The sequence below is a fragment of the Cherax quadricarinatus genome, chromosome 82 (genome assembly GCF_038502225.1).
Source record: "Cherax quadricarinatus isolate ZL_2023a chromosome 82, ASM3850222v1, whole genome shotgun sequence".
NCBI lineage: Eukaryota > Metazoa > Arthropoda > Malacostraca > Decapoda > Parastacidae > Cherax > Cherax quadricarinatus.
Window position 1 is genome coordinate 3834660 of NC_091373.1, and position 13489 is coordinate 3848148.

The following is a 13489-nucleotide window of genomic DNA, read 5'->3' on the forward strand; positions in this document are numbered from 1 at the left end:
GGTCCACATCCCTTTATCTGAAAATTCTGAAATTTGACAAGTTCTGAAAACTGAAGTTCTTTCATTGAGTGTGGAGTGTCAGTCATCTCTGTGCTGGGTCACGCCACCACTTGGCGGCATTGAAAATCATTCTGAAATTCGAAAAAGTCTCAAGTTTGAAACAGTACAGGCCCCATGGGTTTCAGATAAAGGGATGTGCACCTGTATTTTATTCATTCTAGAGTATGTATCATGTTTCTATGTTATTTATATTGTTTATTATGTCATATTACATGAATTGTAATAGATAAATAAGCCGTAGAGTTGATATTAGCGTTGTATTGAAGCATTTTGTCCTGCCTCCCGAGAGCAGGAATTCCACTGGAACAGATTAATGGCATTTCATTTAATTTAAATGAGGAAAATCGATTTGACATACAAGCAAATTGAGTTACGAGCTAGGTCATGGAACAGATTAAACTCATAAGCCGAGGTTCCACTGTATTTTGTTTTTACTGCAGGGTACAAAAATGAAATATTGCAATGTATTTTAGTCATATTTTTTATTCTTTTTACTACTTTCCAGTGTCCACGGCTAAAATCAAAAGATCCAAGACATTCAGTATGGATGCTTCAAAAGCAGTTAGTACAACCTTCTTCAAAAGGGATGCAACTTAAAGAATCACCTGGTAATAATGATCAGAAAATCAGCACAGAAAGCATAGTAAGCCCCATTTAAAATGCAAAAACTGTTATTAGACAGTAGCTGAAATAAGTTACATCATCAAGGTGCCTTTGTAAAACCCTCGTAATTGCATATTTCAAATTGAACATTGTTTATATAGTGTGCTCTTTTTTTTTAGGTTTGATGTTTAAGAGAGATGTACTGGTGTTCAGTGAAGCCAGCAGCAGTACATATATGTATACATATGTGGGAGGAAGAAAGTTGGGTAAGAATTAATTGAGGAAAGAGATTGAGGTAGGTTCAACAAAATTTAAAGAGAGAATTAGTGAGAAGGGTAATCAGATGAGGAGAGAATGTTGCTGGGGACACAGAAATTATATATGACTTGTAAAGGGTTCCTCTTTGCTAACTGGATGTATCATGAATGTAGACTAATAACATTATCTAGCAAAATTTTAACTTTTTATCCAGTTCAGAAACCAAATTGGTTGTTTTAAGCTACTCTTACGCATTGATTGTAAATCTGAGCTTGTTTAGTCTCTATCGTGTAAAGTTTTTTGAAGTCTTATGATCAGTATTTCAGCTATTTAAGGTTGAAAAACCACATGATATATATTAATATATCTATACATAATTCTCCATGGTGAAGTGGAACAGAATTCTTCCACTGTAAGCCATGTGTGTTGTAAGAGGCGATTAAAATGCCGGGAGCAAGGGGCTAGTGACCCCTTCTCCTGTATACTACATTACTAAAGTTATGAAGAGAAACTTTTGTTTTTCTTTTCGGGCCACCCTGCCTTGGTGGGATACGGCTGGTTTGTTGAAAAAAAAGACAGCTCTATACATAAAATATATAGTATATACAGCAGAACCTCGGTTGTCTAATGCACTACTCGTCGAACAAATCGGTCTTTGAACAAGGAATTTGAGAAAAAAATGTCCTGGTTTTCCTGCGTGCACTTGGTTGTCGACTGTCAATGCTCAGATCACGTGATCACCAGACAAAGAGTCCACAGCGTGGGTCTCGGTAAGTTAGCAACTAATGCATGTGCTGTGAGCATCTCTTCAGCTCTTGCTGTGAATCTTGTGAATTTTTTGTTATTTTGTGGTTTTGGTGCAATTTTTTTTATTGGGAGATAAGCCATCATGGATCCAAAAAAGGATAGAAAGATGAAAACAAAAAGAAAAGTTGTAAAATATTTATTGTTTTATGTTTGTTGTGGAAATTCTTTCAGTTCATTCATTATTAACGGTAGTACAACAAGAAATAGGGCAGTAACTTCAGAGATATTCTAGGAAACGCACACATAGCTGATTACTTGGGGGGAAAAAAATCAACAAAATTGCGGTTTTTCAGTCTCTACATACGATGTAGGTGATCTAACATAGTTACCCCAGTGCTATACAGCCTCTCCTCACTTAACAACAGAGTTCCATTCCTAAGACCATGTCGTTAAACGAATTCGTCGCTAAGTGAGGAGCATACTATAATAGTAGTGAGTTTCTGTCAACCATCTTTGATATTATTTTAATGTCACCTTTGCACCATTTATAAACATTTGTGGTATATTTTTAAATGCTTATACAGTAGTGTACTGTATATTGAAATAAACAGAATAGAGGAAATCATCTCTGATATACATGTATGTACATAATTTAGGTATGAATACTGGTCAGAGAGCCCATCGTAAGTCCGAGGCGTTGGTAAACAAGTACATCGCTAAGTGAGGAGAGGCTGTATATGTTTTCTGTAATAGTAAAGGACCCAGAGGGACAAGAGAGAACGATACGTGAGTGTGGTAAATATCCCTCCGTGCTTCACTGCTCCACTACCCACCTTTGTATGTTTTTTTTATTAATTTGCCTGTCTTTATTATGCTTCTATGTTATTTCTCTTATAGTTGATATAATTTTCAAATAAATGTGATAGGTAGGTATACTTTCTTCCTAATAATAGCATAATTATACAACATTTTATAGAGCCGCCTACGTCTTGCTGACTCAGCACTTTTTACTGAGACTCCTGCATGCATAGATGTTGAGGGATTTCTCCCACAACAAGAGAGAAAATGCCCAAGAGGACCTGCATGACTGAAGAGGAAAAGTCAATGCCAGGACACAAGCCAATGAAAGACAGGTGACTGTCCTTCCAAGCAGTAACATGCCTCCCTCCTCTCCTTCACCTCCTCCTTCCAGTATGCCATTAGCTTTCCTCTGACAGGTAAGAGGCAGTTAAATTTTCATTTACTGTACAGTATTTCAGTTAAAGTTTCTTTTAGTATTCATTTTTACAGTCTTTATGTAGTATTTAGTATATTTTTAATAAATTATTATATTGTCATTTGGGGTCTGGAACGGATTAATTTTATTTACATTATTCTTTGTATAAAGGCAAAGGGGACAAAAGAGAGTGCAAAAATTATAGGGGGATAAGTCTGTTGAGTATACCTGGTAAAGTGTATGGTAGAGTTATTATTGAAAGAATTAAGAGTAAGACGGAGAATAGGATAGCAGATGAACAAGGAGGCTTTAGGAAAGGTAGGGGATGTGTGGACCAGGTGTTTACAGTGAAACATATAAGTGAACAGTATTTAGATAAGGCTAAAGAGGCCTTTGTGGCATTTATGGATTTGGAAAAGGCGTATGACAGGGTGGATAGGGGGGCAATGTGGCAGATGTTGCAGGTGTATGGTGTAGGAGGTAGGTTACTGAAAGCAGTGAAGAGTTTTTACGAGGATAGTGAGGCTCAAGTTAGAGTATGTAGGAAAGAGGGAAATTATTTCCCAGTAAAAGTAGGCCTTAGACAAGGATGTGTGATGTCACCGTGGTTATTTAATATATTTATAGATGGGGTTGTAAGAGAAGTAAATGTGAGGGTCTTGGCAAGAGGCATGGAGTTAAAAGATAAAGAATCACACACAAAGTGGGAGTTGTCACAGTTGCTCTTTGCTGATGACACTGTGCTCTTGGGAGATTCTGAAGAGAAGCTGCAGAGGTTGGTGGATGAATTTGGTAGGGTGTGCAAAAGAAGAAAATTAAAAGTGAATACAGGAAAGAGTAAGGTAATGAGGATAACAAAAAGATTAGGTGATGAAAGATTGGATATCAGATTGGAGGGAGAGAGTATGGAGGAGGTGAATGTATTCAGATATTTGGGAGTGGACGTGTCAGCGGATGGGTCTACGAAAGATGAGGTGAATCATAGAATTGATGAGGGGAAAAGGGTGAGTGGTGCACTTAGGAGTCTGTGGAGACAAAGAACCTTGTCCTTGGAGGCAAAGAGGGGAATGTATGAGAGTATAGTTTTACCAACGCTCTTATATGGGTGTGAAGCATGGGTGATGAATGTTGCAGCGAGGAGAAAGCTGGAGGCAGTGGAGATGTCATGTCTGAGGGCAATGTTTGGTGTGAATATAATGCAGAGAATTCGTAGTTTGGAAGTTAAGAGGAGGTGCGGGATTACCAAAACTGTTGTCCAGAGGGCTGAGGAAGGGTTGTTGAGGTGGTTCGGACATGTAGAGAGAATGGAGCGAAACAGAGTGACTTCAAGAGTGTATCAGTCTGTAGTGGAAGGAAGGCGGGGTAGGGGTCGGCCTAGGAAAGGTTGGATTGAGGGGGTAAAGGAGGTTTTGTGTGCGAGGGGCTTGGACTTCCAGCAGGCATGCGTGAGCGTGTTTGATAGGAGTGAATGGAGACAAATGGTTTTTAATACTTGACGTGCTGTTGGAGTGTGAGCAAAGTAACATTTATGAAGGGGTTCAGGGAAACCGGCAGGCCGGACTTGAGTCCTGGAGATGGGAAGTACAGTGCCTGCACTCTGAAGGAGGGGTGTTAATGTTGCAGTTTAAAAACTGTAGTGTAAACCACCCTTCTGGCAAGACAGTGATAGAGTGAATGATGGTGAAAGTTTTTCTTTTTTGGGCCACCCTGCCTTGGTGGGAATAGGTCAGTGTGATAATAAAAAAAAAAAATAAAAATAAAAATATTCTTTATGGGAAAAATTGCTTTGGTTGTCATCCATTTTGGTTGTTGAACCGACATCTGGAATGAATTAAGTTTGACAACTGAGGTTACACTGTATATATACATATTATGTATAGATATTAAGCATAATTCATGCAATGACAGAAGTAATCTTTCTTAATATAAATTCACTTTATTGTATATACTGTATATGCATAACAAAAATAATGAAATTTCCATTCGGTCATTCGACCGTATTTACATCACAGTTTTCAGGCTTCTTCACTTGTGTTCAGTACCACTTTCCCACATCAGTGTCCAGTGACCATCAAACTCATAATCTGATTTCTCTGATATCCCTTCTCTGTGATGGCTGTTTTAATGAAATCATTCGTTGTGGGGTTCTATTTTACAGAAACTACGTGCTGGAGCAAAGCTAAGCTAAGACTTGAATTCAGGGTACTAAAAGTTAATTAAACACATAAGTTTTAAAACGTGAACTGTAATCACTGTTGGACAGTGTAATCCTAAAGTGTGTCTTGAGTGATGGCTATTTCGCTCAGCACTGTTTTTCTACACTGTCTTATAGCAGCTGAAGCCATGGGCGAGTGTTGCGGATAAGGCTGTATGTACTGTGGTATGCAGATGGGATGATTTTTAGAATTCCTGTATCATCTTTATAACATTGAATCCTTTTTAAAATTATTTGCAACAGTAAACCAAGGTTTTCCTTGACTTCTTATCCTTTTCTGACTTTGTTTGCTCTTTAAGCTACATTAACTCCTCATTGTAGCCTTTTATGGAATGGATTTTATTGACAAAATCATTAAGAGATGCAGGTCACATTTTTTGTTCACTTTGGGAACCGTGATTTCATTCCAGGATTCATCATTGATACTGATGTTGTATGTGATATATTTTCTCCAGAATTCCTTGATTGTTGCCTTGACCTCTTTATTAAATGTCTCTTATAGGTTTGGAGACGTTTTCCTAAAAATAGATTACTTGAATGACCTAACAAAAAAATTAGTCAAATTGAAGCTAAGGATATAAGGTTTGCAAATGTCATTCACCTAACTAGATGCATTGTTGCCTTATCAGTGAGCAGTAATGCCTTTTGGGCAAGTGTTTTCAGTACAGTATTTTTAATAGCAGGGCAAAAATAGGATTTAAATCAGTCCATTAAATTGCTGGTTATTATGCACATTTGTCACAACAAAATCTTTTTTAATGTGCTTCATAACTCTTGAGTTTACAAAGTGGTTGACTGTGAGGCTTTACTGCAGCCTCACCACTCAGTGTGAGGTTGTGAACACTGCCAAGTCTTGAACCTGTCAACCCTTCCTTAATAGTAGTGTGTTGAGTAGTTTCACTTTTTGTTTTCAATTTTTAAACTTGAGACCTTCTCTGGATAACCATTATGTTAACTGTCATGTATTATTGGGTCTAGTGCTCAACCCACATACTGAAAAGCCTTTCCATAGCTTCTAAATACTTATTTTGTCTGCCAATACTATAGCAGCAGCAACAGGGTTTGCATGCTCAACACTTAATGTAATTATATTTTGTTTACACAAGATAGTGTATACTGTACTGTTAATTTAGCAAGGCCAAGATGTTTTGTGATGTCACATTCTTTTCCACCTGTATCAACACAGCAAAGACATCTTTATCTACAGTAATGCTTTTATTTGCACCACTGCAATGTTATCACTTGCTGCTTTTGGATTTGTATATACATGTACTGGGTAAATTGTAATGCATTGTGAAATGGGAAAAAAAAAAACATTAAATGTATTGTCTTGCTTCTTTCACTTGGTTTCTTGCAAAAAAAAAAAATCAGTAACAAGTGCTGTATTATTATTATTATAATCAAGGGGGAAGCGCTAAACCCGGAGGATTATACAGCGCCTGGGGGGGGGGGATGTGGAAGGCATTCAGGCTTAATTTGGGGAACTGGAGCACAGATCCAAACAAGTGCTGTAGAACAAGCCTTGCATTCTTAGCAAGCAGGCAACAACCCTAGCAAGTGAGTATGAGAGGTTATTATATAAATGGAAAAGCCTTTGGACTTCTAAAAAAATTTTACTTGAAATTATGTCCTGCAGGGGTCAACTATTTTTGTTTATCAATAAGCAGTACAGTACTATACTCAGAACTTTCAGAACTTAGCAGGTACAAACCCAAATGATCACTTAAAGGAAAAATTACTGTGAAAATGAGCATGTTTGCATACCTTCTTCCGACACATTGTGTGTATAATGAGGGTAAAATAAAAAGGTTTTGAATATAAAAAATTGTTTTTGGCAATGTGTCATAAAACTCATGCCCCTGGAGGTATTGCCATAATGGCAGAATTTTCTAGTACAGTATTTTGAAATTTTCCCTGTTCAAACACCTTTAGGTCATGTGCAAAATGAAGTTAAACAGAATGCATACAGTAAAGTACTATAAAAAAAATATTTTGAAGAGTAATCTTGCAGGAATACTATATAAAGGAATTATTATTATAATCAGGGGGAAGTGCTAAGTCCATAGGGTTCATACAGCACCTGGGTAATGTAAACAAGAGAAGCATGGCTGCAACCTACAGTCTTGTCTTTAATGTGTGTAAAGGTAGAAAGTTGAAAGTGAACATAGAAAAGAGTAAGGTGATGAGGGTATCATATGATTTAGATAAAGAAAAATTGGATATCAAATTGGGGAGGAGTATGGAAGAAGTTAATGTTTTCAGATACGTATTTGAGAGTTGACGTGTCAGCGGATGGATTTATGAAGGATGAGGTTAATCACAGAATTGATGAAGGAAAAAAGGCGAGTGGTGCATTGAGGTATATGTGGAGACAAAAAACGTTATCTATGGAGGCAAAGAAGGGAATGTATGGAAGTATAGTAGTACCAACACTCTTATATGGGTTTGAAGCTTGGGTTGTAAATGCTGCAGCGAGGAGGCGGTTGGAGGCACTGGAGATGTCCTGTCTAAGGGCAATGTGTGGTGTAAATATTATGCAGAAAATTCGGAATGTGGAAATTAGGAGAAGGTTTGGAGTTAATAAAAGTATTAGTCAGAGGGCTGAAGAGGGGTTGTTGAGGTTGTTTGGTCCTTTAGAGAGAATGGATCAAAGTAGAATGACATGGAGAGCGTATAAATCTGTAGGGGAAGGAAGGTGGGGTAGGGGTCGTCCTTGAAAAGGTTGGAGGGAGGAAGTAAAGGAGGTTTTGTGGGAGAGGGGCTTGGACTTCCAGCAAGCGTGTGTGAGCGTGTTAGGAGTGAATGGAGACGAATGGTATTTGGGACCTGGCAAGCTGTTGGAGTGTGAGCAGGGTAACATTTAGTGAAGGGATTCAGAGAAACCGTTTATTTTTATGTAGCCAGACTTGAGTCCTGGAAATGGGAAGTACAATGCCTGCACTTTAAAGGAGGGGTTTGGGATATTGGCAGTTCGGAGGGATATGTTGTGTATCTTTATACGTATATGCTTCTAAACTGTTGTATTCTGAGCACCTCTGCAAAAACAGTGATTATGTGTGAGTGAGGTGAAAGTGTTGAATGATGAAAGTATTTTCTTTTTGGGGGGTTTTCTTTCTTTTTGGGTCACCCTGCCTCAGTGGGAGACAGCCGACTTGTTAAAAAGAAAAAAAAAAGATTTTTAGATTATAGGTAATTTAGCATCTATTTTTGTTAGTTAAATGAAGGATTTTAATATATTAAATTTTAGTACAAAGAGTTGAACTGTATTTGATAATTGTCTTATGTGGTAAATATTTTTAGGTAATATTTGAATCCAGATGTCATACTACCAACAATAATAATAAAAAAAAACAGGTTGCTAAACAAACTTTTATTGGGGTGATGTTTCACTTGTTGAAAGGTTAATCAGTCATACAGAAGATATCACGCATGCATGTACAGTATTAACTCATGTGAGGTGAGGAAGAGTTGAGGCTAGGTGAGGAGGTAAATTGTTCATATATGTTGAACTGTTGCCTTTAATATGTCTGTCCTTTTGATGATGTATGCCAGTGGTGGTTCATCTAAACATGCTTTGAGTCTTTTCAGTAGTGTTTGTGTAATAATTAAAGCTGCTTCTAGACAACTGGACCTGTTCCTTTTTTTTGACAAGGAGTGGTATTTTGACATGTTGTGAGATGTGAATGTCCAGATGAACTATACATGCATTATTGGTGTTATGAGTCCTTGGAAGCACATTATTGTTCCTGAGTTCTAGTCTTTAGATAGCATGAAATTTTACCAGTGTACTGTCTGTCACAACCACTGCAGGGTATTGTATATACTCCAGCACTAGTGCTGTTCCGGCTGTGGTGTTCTGTTCTGTCTCTTTGATGACTTCTCAAGAGAGGTTCCTTATGTTGGTGAAAAGCTCTTCTTGATCTAAGGAATTGGACCTACACTCTCTTTTCATGGATCAAGCTTGCCTCCAGTTTCCCTGGTACTGCATGACCTCTACAGGTTTAGCACTTCCTATGAATACAATAAATGGCAGGGCTTCAGGTAATCTAAACAGCAGAATTCAGGAATGCCAATATATTTTTAAGACTCATAATACCAACAGTGCATATGTATAGTTCATCTGGGTATATATTCAATCCTTATGGTATAGCAACATGCCAAACACTTTATCAAATATAGGAAGAGGTTCAGAAGATAATGTTTAGAAGCAGCTTTAATTAGTACACACAACATTGAACAGGACCAAGGAATTTTTAGCTTAGTCAAACCATGGGCATACATCATAATAAAAGGGCCAGTTTTAACAGTAGTGTTGTACTGGAATGGGATGAATGTGCCAGCCAGAAAACAGACATTTCAACATAATTGAATAGTTACAGACCTACATTTTGACAGACCAATGATTCCACTTGCCTTGCCTCACCTCTTCACCTCGAGTATATGTGTGTTTTTGCATCTTTTGTATGACTTGCTAAATCTCTACATAATGAAACTTTGCCCCAATAAAATCTTGAATGTGTCTTTCCTTCACTCTGGTAATACAGTATTTATTTTTTATATATAAAAGAAGGGAGAGAGAGAGGTAAAATTTCTAGCCCTTCCATTAAATGCACAAAAATTTATTTTGCAGTTTTTATTAAACCTTTGAATGTTGAAAATCTGGTATATGATACTGACAAGTTGAGGTTTAAGATACATGAGCAAACACCTAGAAGATTCTGTTATGCAGTGGAGGGGGGGGGGGGGGGCAGGCCACCCCGGGTGACACCATCAAGGGGTGACATCATAGAGCCTATTGAGAAGGTGACACTAATGCCCAAAACAATGCTGCAGCAACATAAGAGAAGAATCCTTCGTTTTTGTAGAGCCTCTTATATAATTACAGAATACAAATAGGCCTATATAGGGAAAATAATTTATTTTCATGATGTGATAGATGATTTTGCAGGATTGAAGACAAGGAAATGTAAGATCAGAGTCACTGAGATGTTACCTGTACTCAAGGTCAAATCAGAACTAGTGTTTCACTGATATTGCAATGTTTTTCTTAATTTTTTCAAGTTTTTTTTTTTTTTTTTTTTTTTTGCATTGTTGAAAATTAATAAATGTAGGATCTGTTGCCTGTACTCAAAGTGGTATTTGAGTTTGTTTCCTCAATATTACTACGACTATTTATTTTACCATTAATAAAGTTGAGAAGTATTCTCCTGTTCGGTTAATGGCCCTTTAACATTCTCATTGCTAAACATTAGTCACTGGGCATGCTGTAGTGATGTAACTGGAGTTTACTCCCCCCATTCCCCTGCCCTTGGATTTCATGGGGGTGACACCAAAGATGCAGCCCTGGGTGACACCAACCCTAGCAATGCCACTGCTAGTATGGATATGTTTTGTTCCTGGAATTTTCTTCGCACCAAATATATGTAGGGCATTTGAAACAGTTTTATATAAGAAAAGTTACATCTGAGGTAAGCTGAACTTTAGTGAAGCAAGGCGAGCTTAATTGTTAAGGTCACCTGACAGCTGTATCCTGAGGTGGGTGGGGTGACGATCAATCAATAAGCTTGTGTACCAACATGGCAGATGTGTTATATCTTTCTGCACCAGAAATGACTCTAAACACTGATATCTTAAATTTGGCTCCCAGATGACCATCTTGGTCTCATTCCATTTTATCAGAATGTCCCTTGATGTCTTTATGCAACATGCAGATATTACATTGGTCATCCCTGTTGCATGCATATTTATGCTCCTTGATCCTAACAGATGACTCAGTTAATCATAACACAATTGGAAACTTACAGAACACCAGAGAAGTGGCAAAGATCTGACACTTCATAAAGCAAATTTGTGGTGAAACGTACCCATAAAAACACCTCTGCAATTCGTGTCTCACTCACCAACTTGCAGAACAGGTAAAGTTCAAACCCATGGAAAGTCAGTCCTGATAGTGGCTAACTGTTATACAATATTGGTCTAATAAGATTCAATCAAGCTAGATATATACATAACCCGCACATAGAAGAGAGGAATTTATGATGACGTTTCAGTCGAACTTGAACCATTTACAAAGTCCAAGTCAGACTGAAACGTCATCTTAAGCTCCTCTCTTCTATGTTCGGGTTATTTGTGTATTGTTCCAGTCATGGTATTGTGCCTTCTTTTGTTATTTAAGCTAGATGTAGTTCTGTACACACTAGAATAGTTAGCATGGGCCCCACTGTGACCACAAATTCAGGTTTTACTGATGAATCTCACCAACTGGTATGACCTTTGCAGGTTTAGTCCCCTTGTTTTACGATAATAATAATAATAATTAATAAATAAATCATCATCTTATCCTTCCATTGAGTGTCCCTGACTCAATCCCAGCAAGGGTAGAAACACAGGGCATGTTTCCTTACACCTGCTGTCCCTGTTCACCTAGCAGTAAGTAGGTACCTGGGTGTTAGTCAATTGGTGGGGGTGGCATTCTGGGAGACAAGATTGAAGGATAATGGAAAAAAGACTGACAGCTCTCCATGTCACACTGGCTTTCTTGAGTTATCCTGGGTGACTAATTCAACCTACCCCGGGTTAAAATTCCCAACAAACCTTATCTTAACTGGCTTCCATCCAAAACCGTTAAAGAAATATCTGTGAGTGGAAGAAATGGAGCTGATGAATGATACCACTCCTTTAAAGTGCCTGGTGGGCAGAATATGATGGGAACTGGCGTCCCAGAGAGAACGGGGAAAATTTGCTACCAATCCCAGGCAAGAGCAAGATCAAACTTGACACACAAGTCCTCAAAGCCGGGCAAGAAGGTGCAGTGCTGTAAAACCTTGGTGTGTTTAGCGACTAGTTTTGATTATAATAATAATGGGCAAGGTGCTGTATGACCCTTATGGGTTTAGTGCTTGGTTTTTATTATAATAATGGGCAAGAAGGTAAAGAAAAAAGATTTCCCATTGTAAAAGACACCGGAACAAACAGTTGCCAATTAGGTCAGGTGGACTCCCATGCCTAGTTCTGCATTATTATTATTATTAAAACCAAGAGCTAAACCCACTAGGGTCTCCTGATCAGGGCCAGATTACCGCATAGGCAAACTAGGCATTTGCCTAGGGCCCCGCGGTCCAAGGGGTTCAGGGGCTCATCCAAGACTGTGCACATGGTGCAAGTACAAAGGGGTCACTACCTTCAGAAAATTGAAATTGAAATGGCTACTTGTGCTAACCTCTATGCAGGCTTAGTGGAATTTGTAAGCTCACTTCGCAATGAAGCTTTTGAAATGTTTGAAGAGAAAGCTAAACTGCTGGTGAAAGACTACAGTTACCAGGCTGATCATCAGGGGTCAAGGAAGAGGAAACGCAATTTTGAAGAGCCAGACAATGAAATTGTGTTGCTACCAAGGCAGAAATGTAAGACAGCTACATACTTTGTCATTCTGGATTCAATGATTACAGAATTGGTGAAAAGAAAAGAAATTACCAGAATTTCAATGACAAGTTTGGATTTCTGTTCAAAATTACTACTATGCCAGATGCAGAATTGAGAGAAGCTGCCTCGTATGGGCCAGTAGGCCTTCTGCAGTGTTCCTACATTCTTATGTTCTTAAAGTTGCAACAACACCTTTCAGCAGATGTTCAGGACACATTTGTTGAAGAAATAGTTCATTTTTCTGGGTATATGAATCAGATTAAAGCTCCACCTGAAAAATGTGCGCCCTCAGCTGCTTTGAAACATTTAAGAAATGCAGGTATCTCAGAAACCTTCCCTAATGTTGACATAGTGTATCGCCTTTACCTAACACTTCCAGCTACTAACTGTGAAGGAGAACGTTCATTTTCTGTTTTGAAAAGAGTGAAAATCCAGCTCCGTTCAACAATGAGCCAAGACAAATTGTGTAACCTAGCCTTGTTGATCATTGAGTCTGATCTAACAAGAAATATTTATTTTCAGAATATAATTGATGGTTTTGCCAATATGAAATCCAGAAAAAAGTTTATTTAAGAAGTGCCTGTGAATATAAACAATTCTTTACTTTGAGTTTATATGATTTGATAGTCTTATGCATGATGCAATGATAACAACAATGGTCAGTGATTTATAAAGGGAATAAAAGTGCTGTAGTGGTTATGCTGAATATAATAGGTACATGATGTCACTACTTTAATAGCCTAATCTAGTAATACTATGCTGTCTTGAGTTTATTCTCTTTAAAATGCATGATTTAACAAGATAGTTATAATGGCTGTTGGTAAATGGTTTTGGTTGTCTTGATGTACTTTCCCTATTAAATTTAATCTAAATAGCCAGAATGTATTTAATTAGACCTTAAAAAGGCTCACACCTACCCCCCCCCCCCACCCCCAAGCTGGAAGGGGTTGCTTCGCTTCCCCTTAACT

At 38.0% G+C, this 13489-nt stretch overlaps 1 protein-coding gene across 8 annotated transcripts in view; it reads left to right on the forward strand.

Moving 5' to 3' along the window:
• LOC128702878 (metalloendopeptidase OMA1, mitochondrial) overlaps positions 1 to 9721 on the forward strand; it is a 31690-nt gene extending 21969 nt beyond the window's left edge. For 4 of the 8 annotated variants that reach the window (XM_053797356.2, XM_053797355.2, XM_070102529.1 and 1 more), the window contains one exon: positions 566 to 9721. In XM_053797356.2, coding sequence (XP_053653331.1) covers positions 566 to 718 — 153 coding nt within the window. In that variant the 3' untranslated portion in view covers positions 719 to 9721. The remainder of the gene's footprint in view (positions 1 to 565) is intronic. The other 4 variants (XR_008409172.2, XR_011394293.1, XR_008409171.2 and 1 more) reach the window with 4 other exon arrangements.
• Positions 9722 to 13489: the final 3768 nt, after the last annotated feature.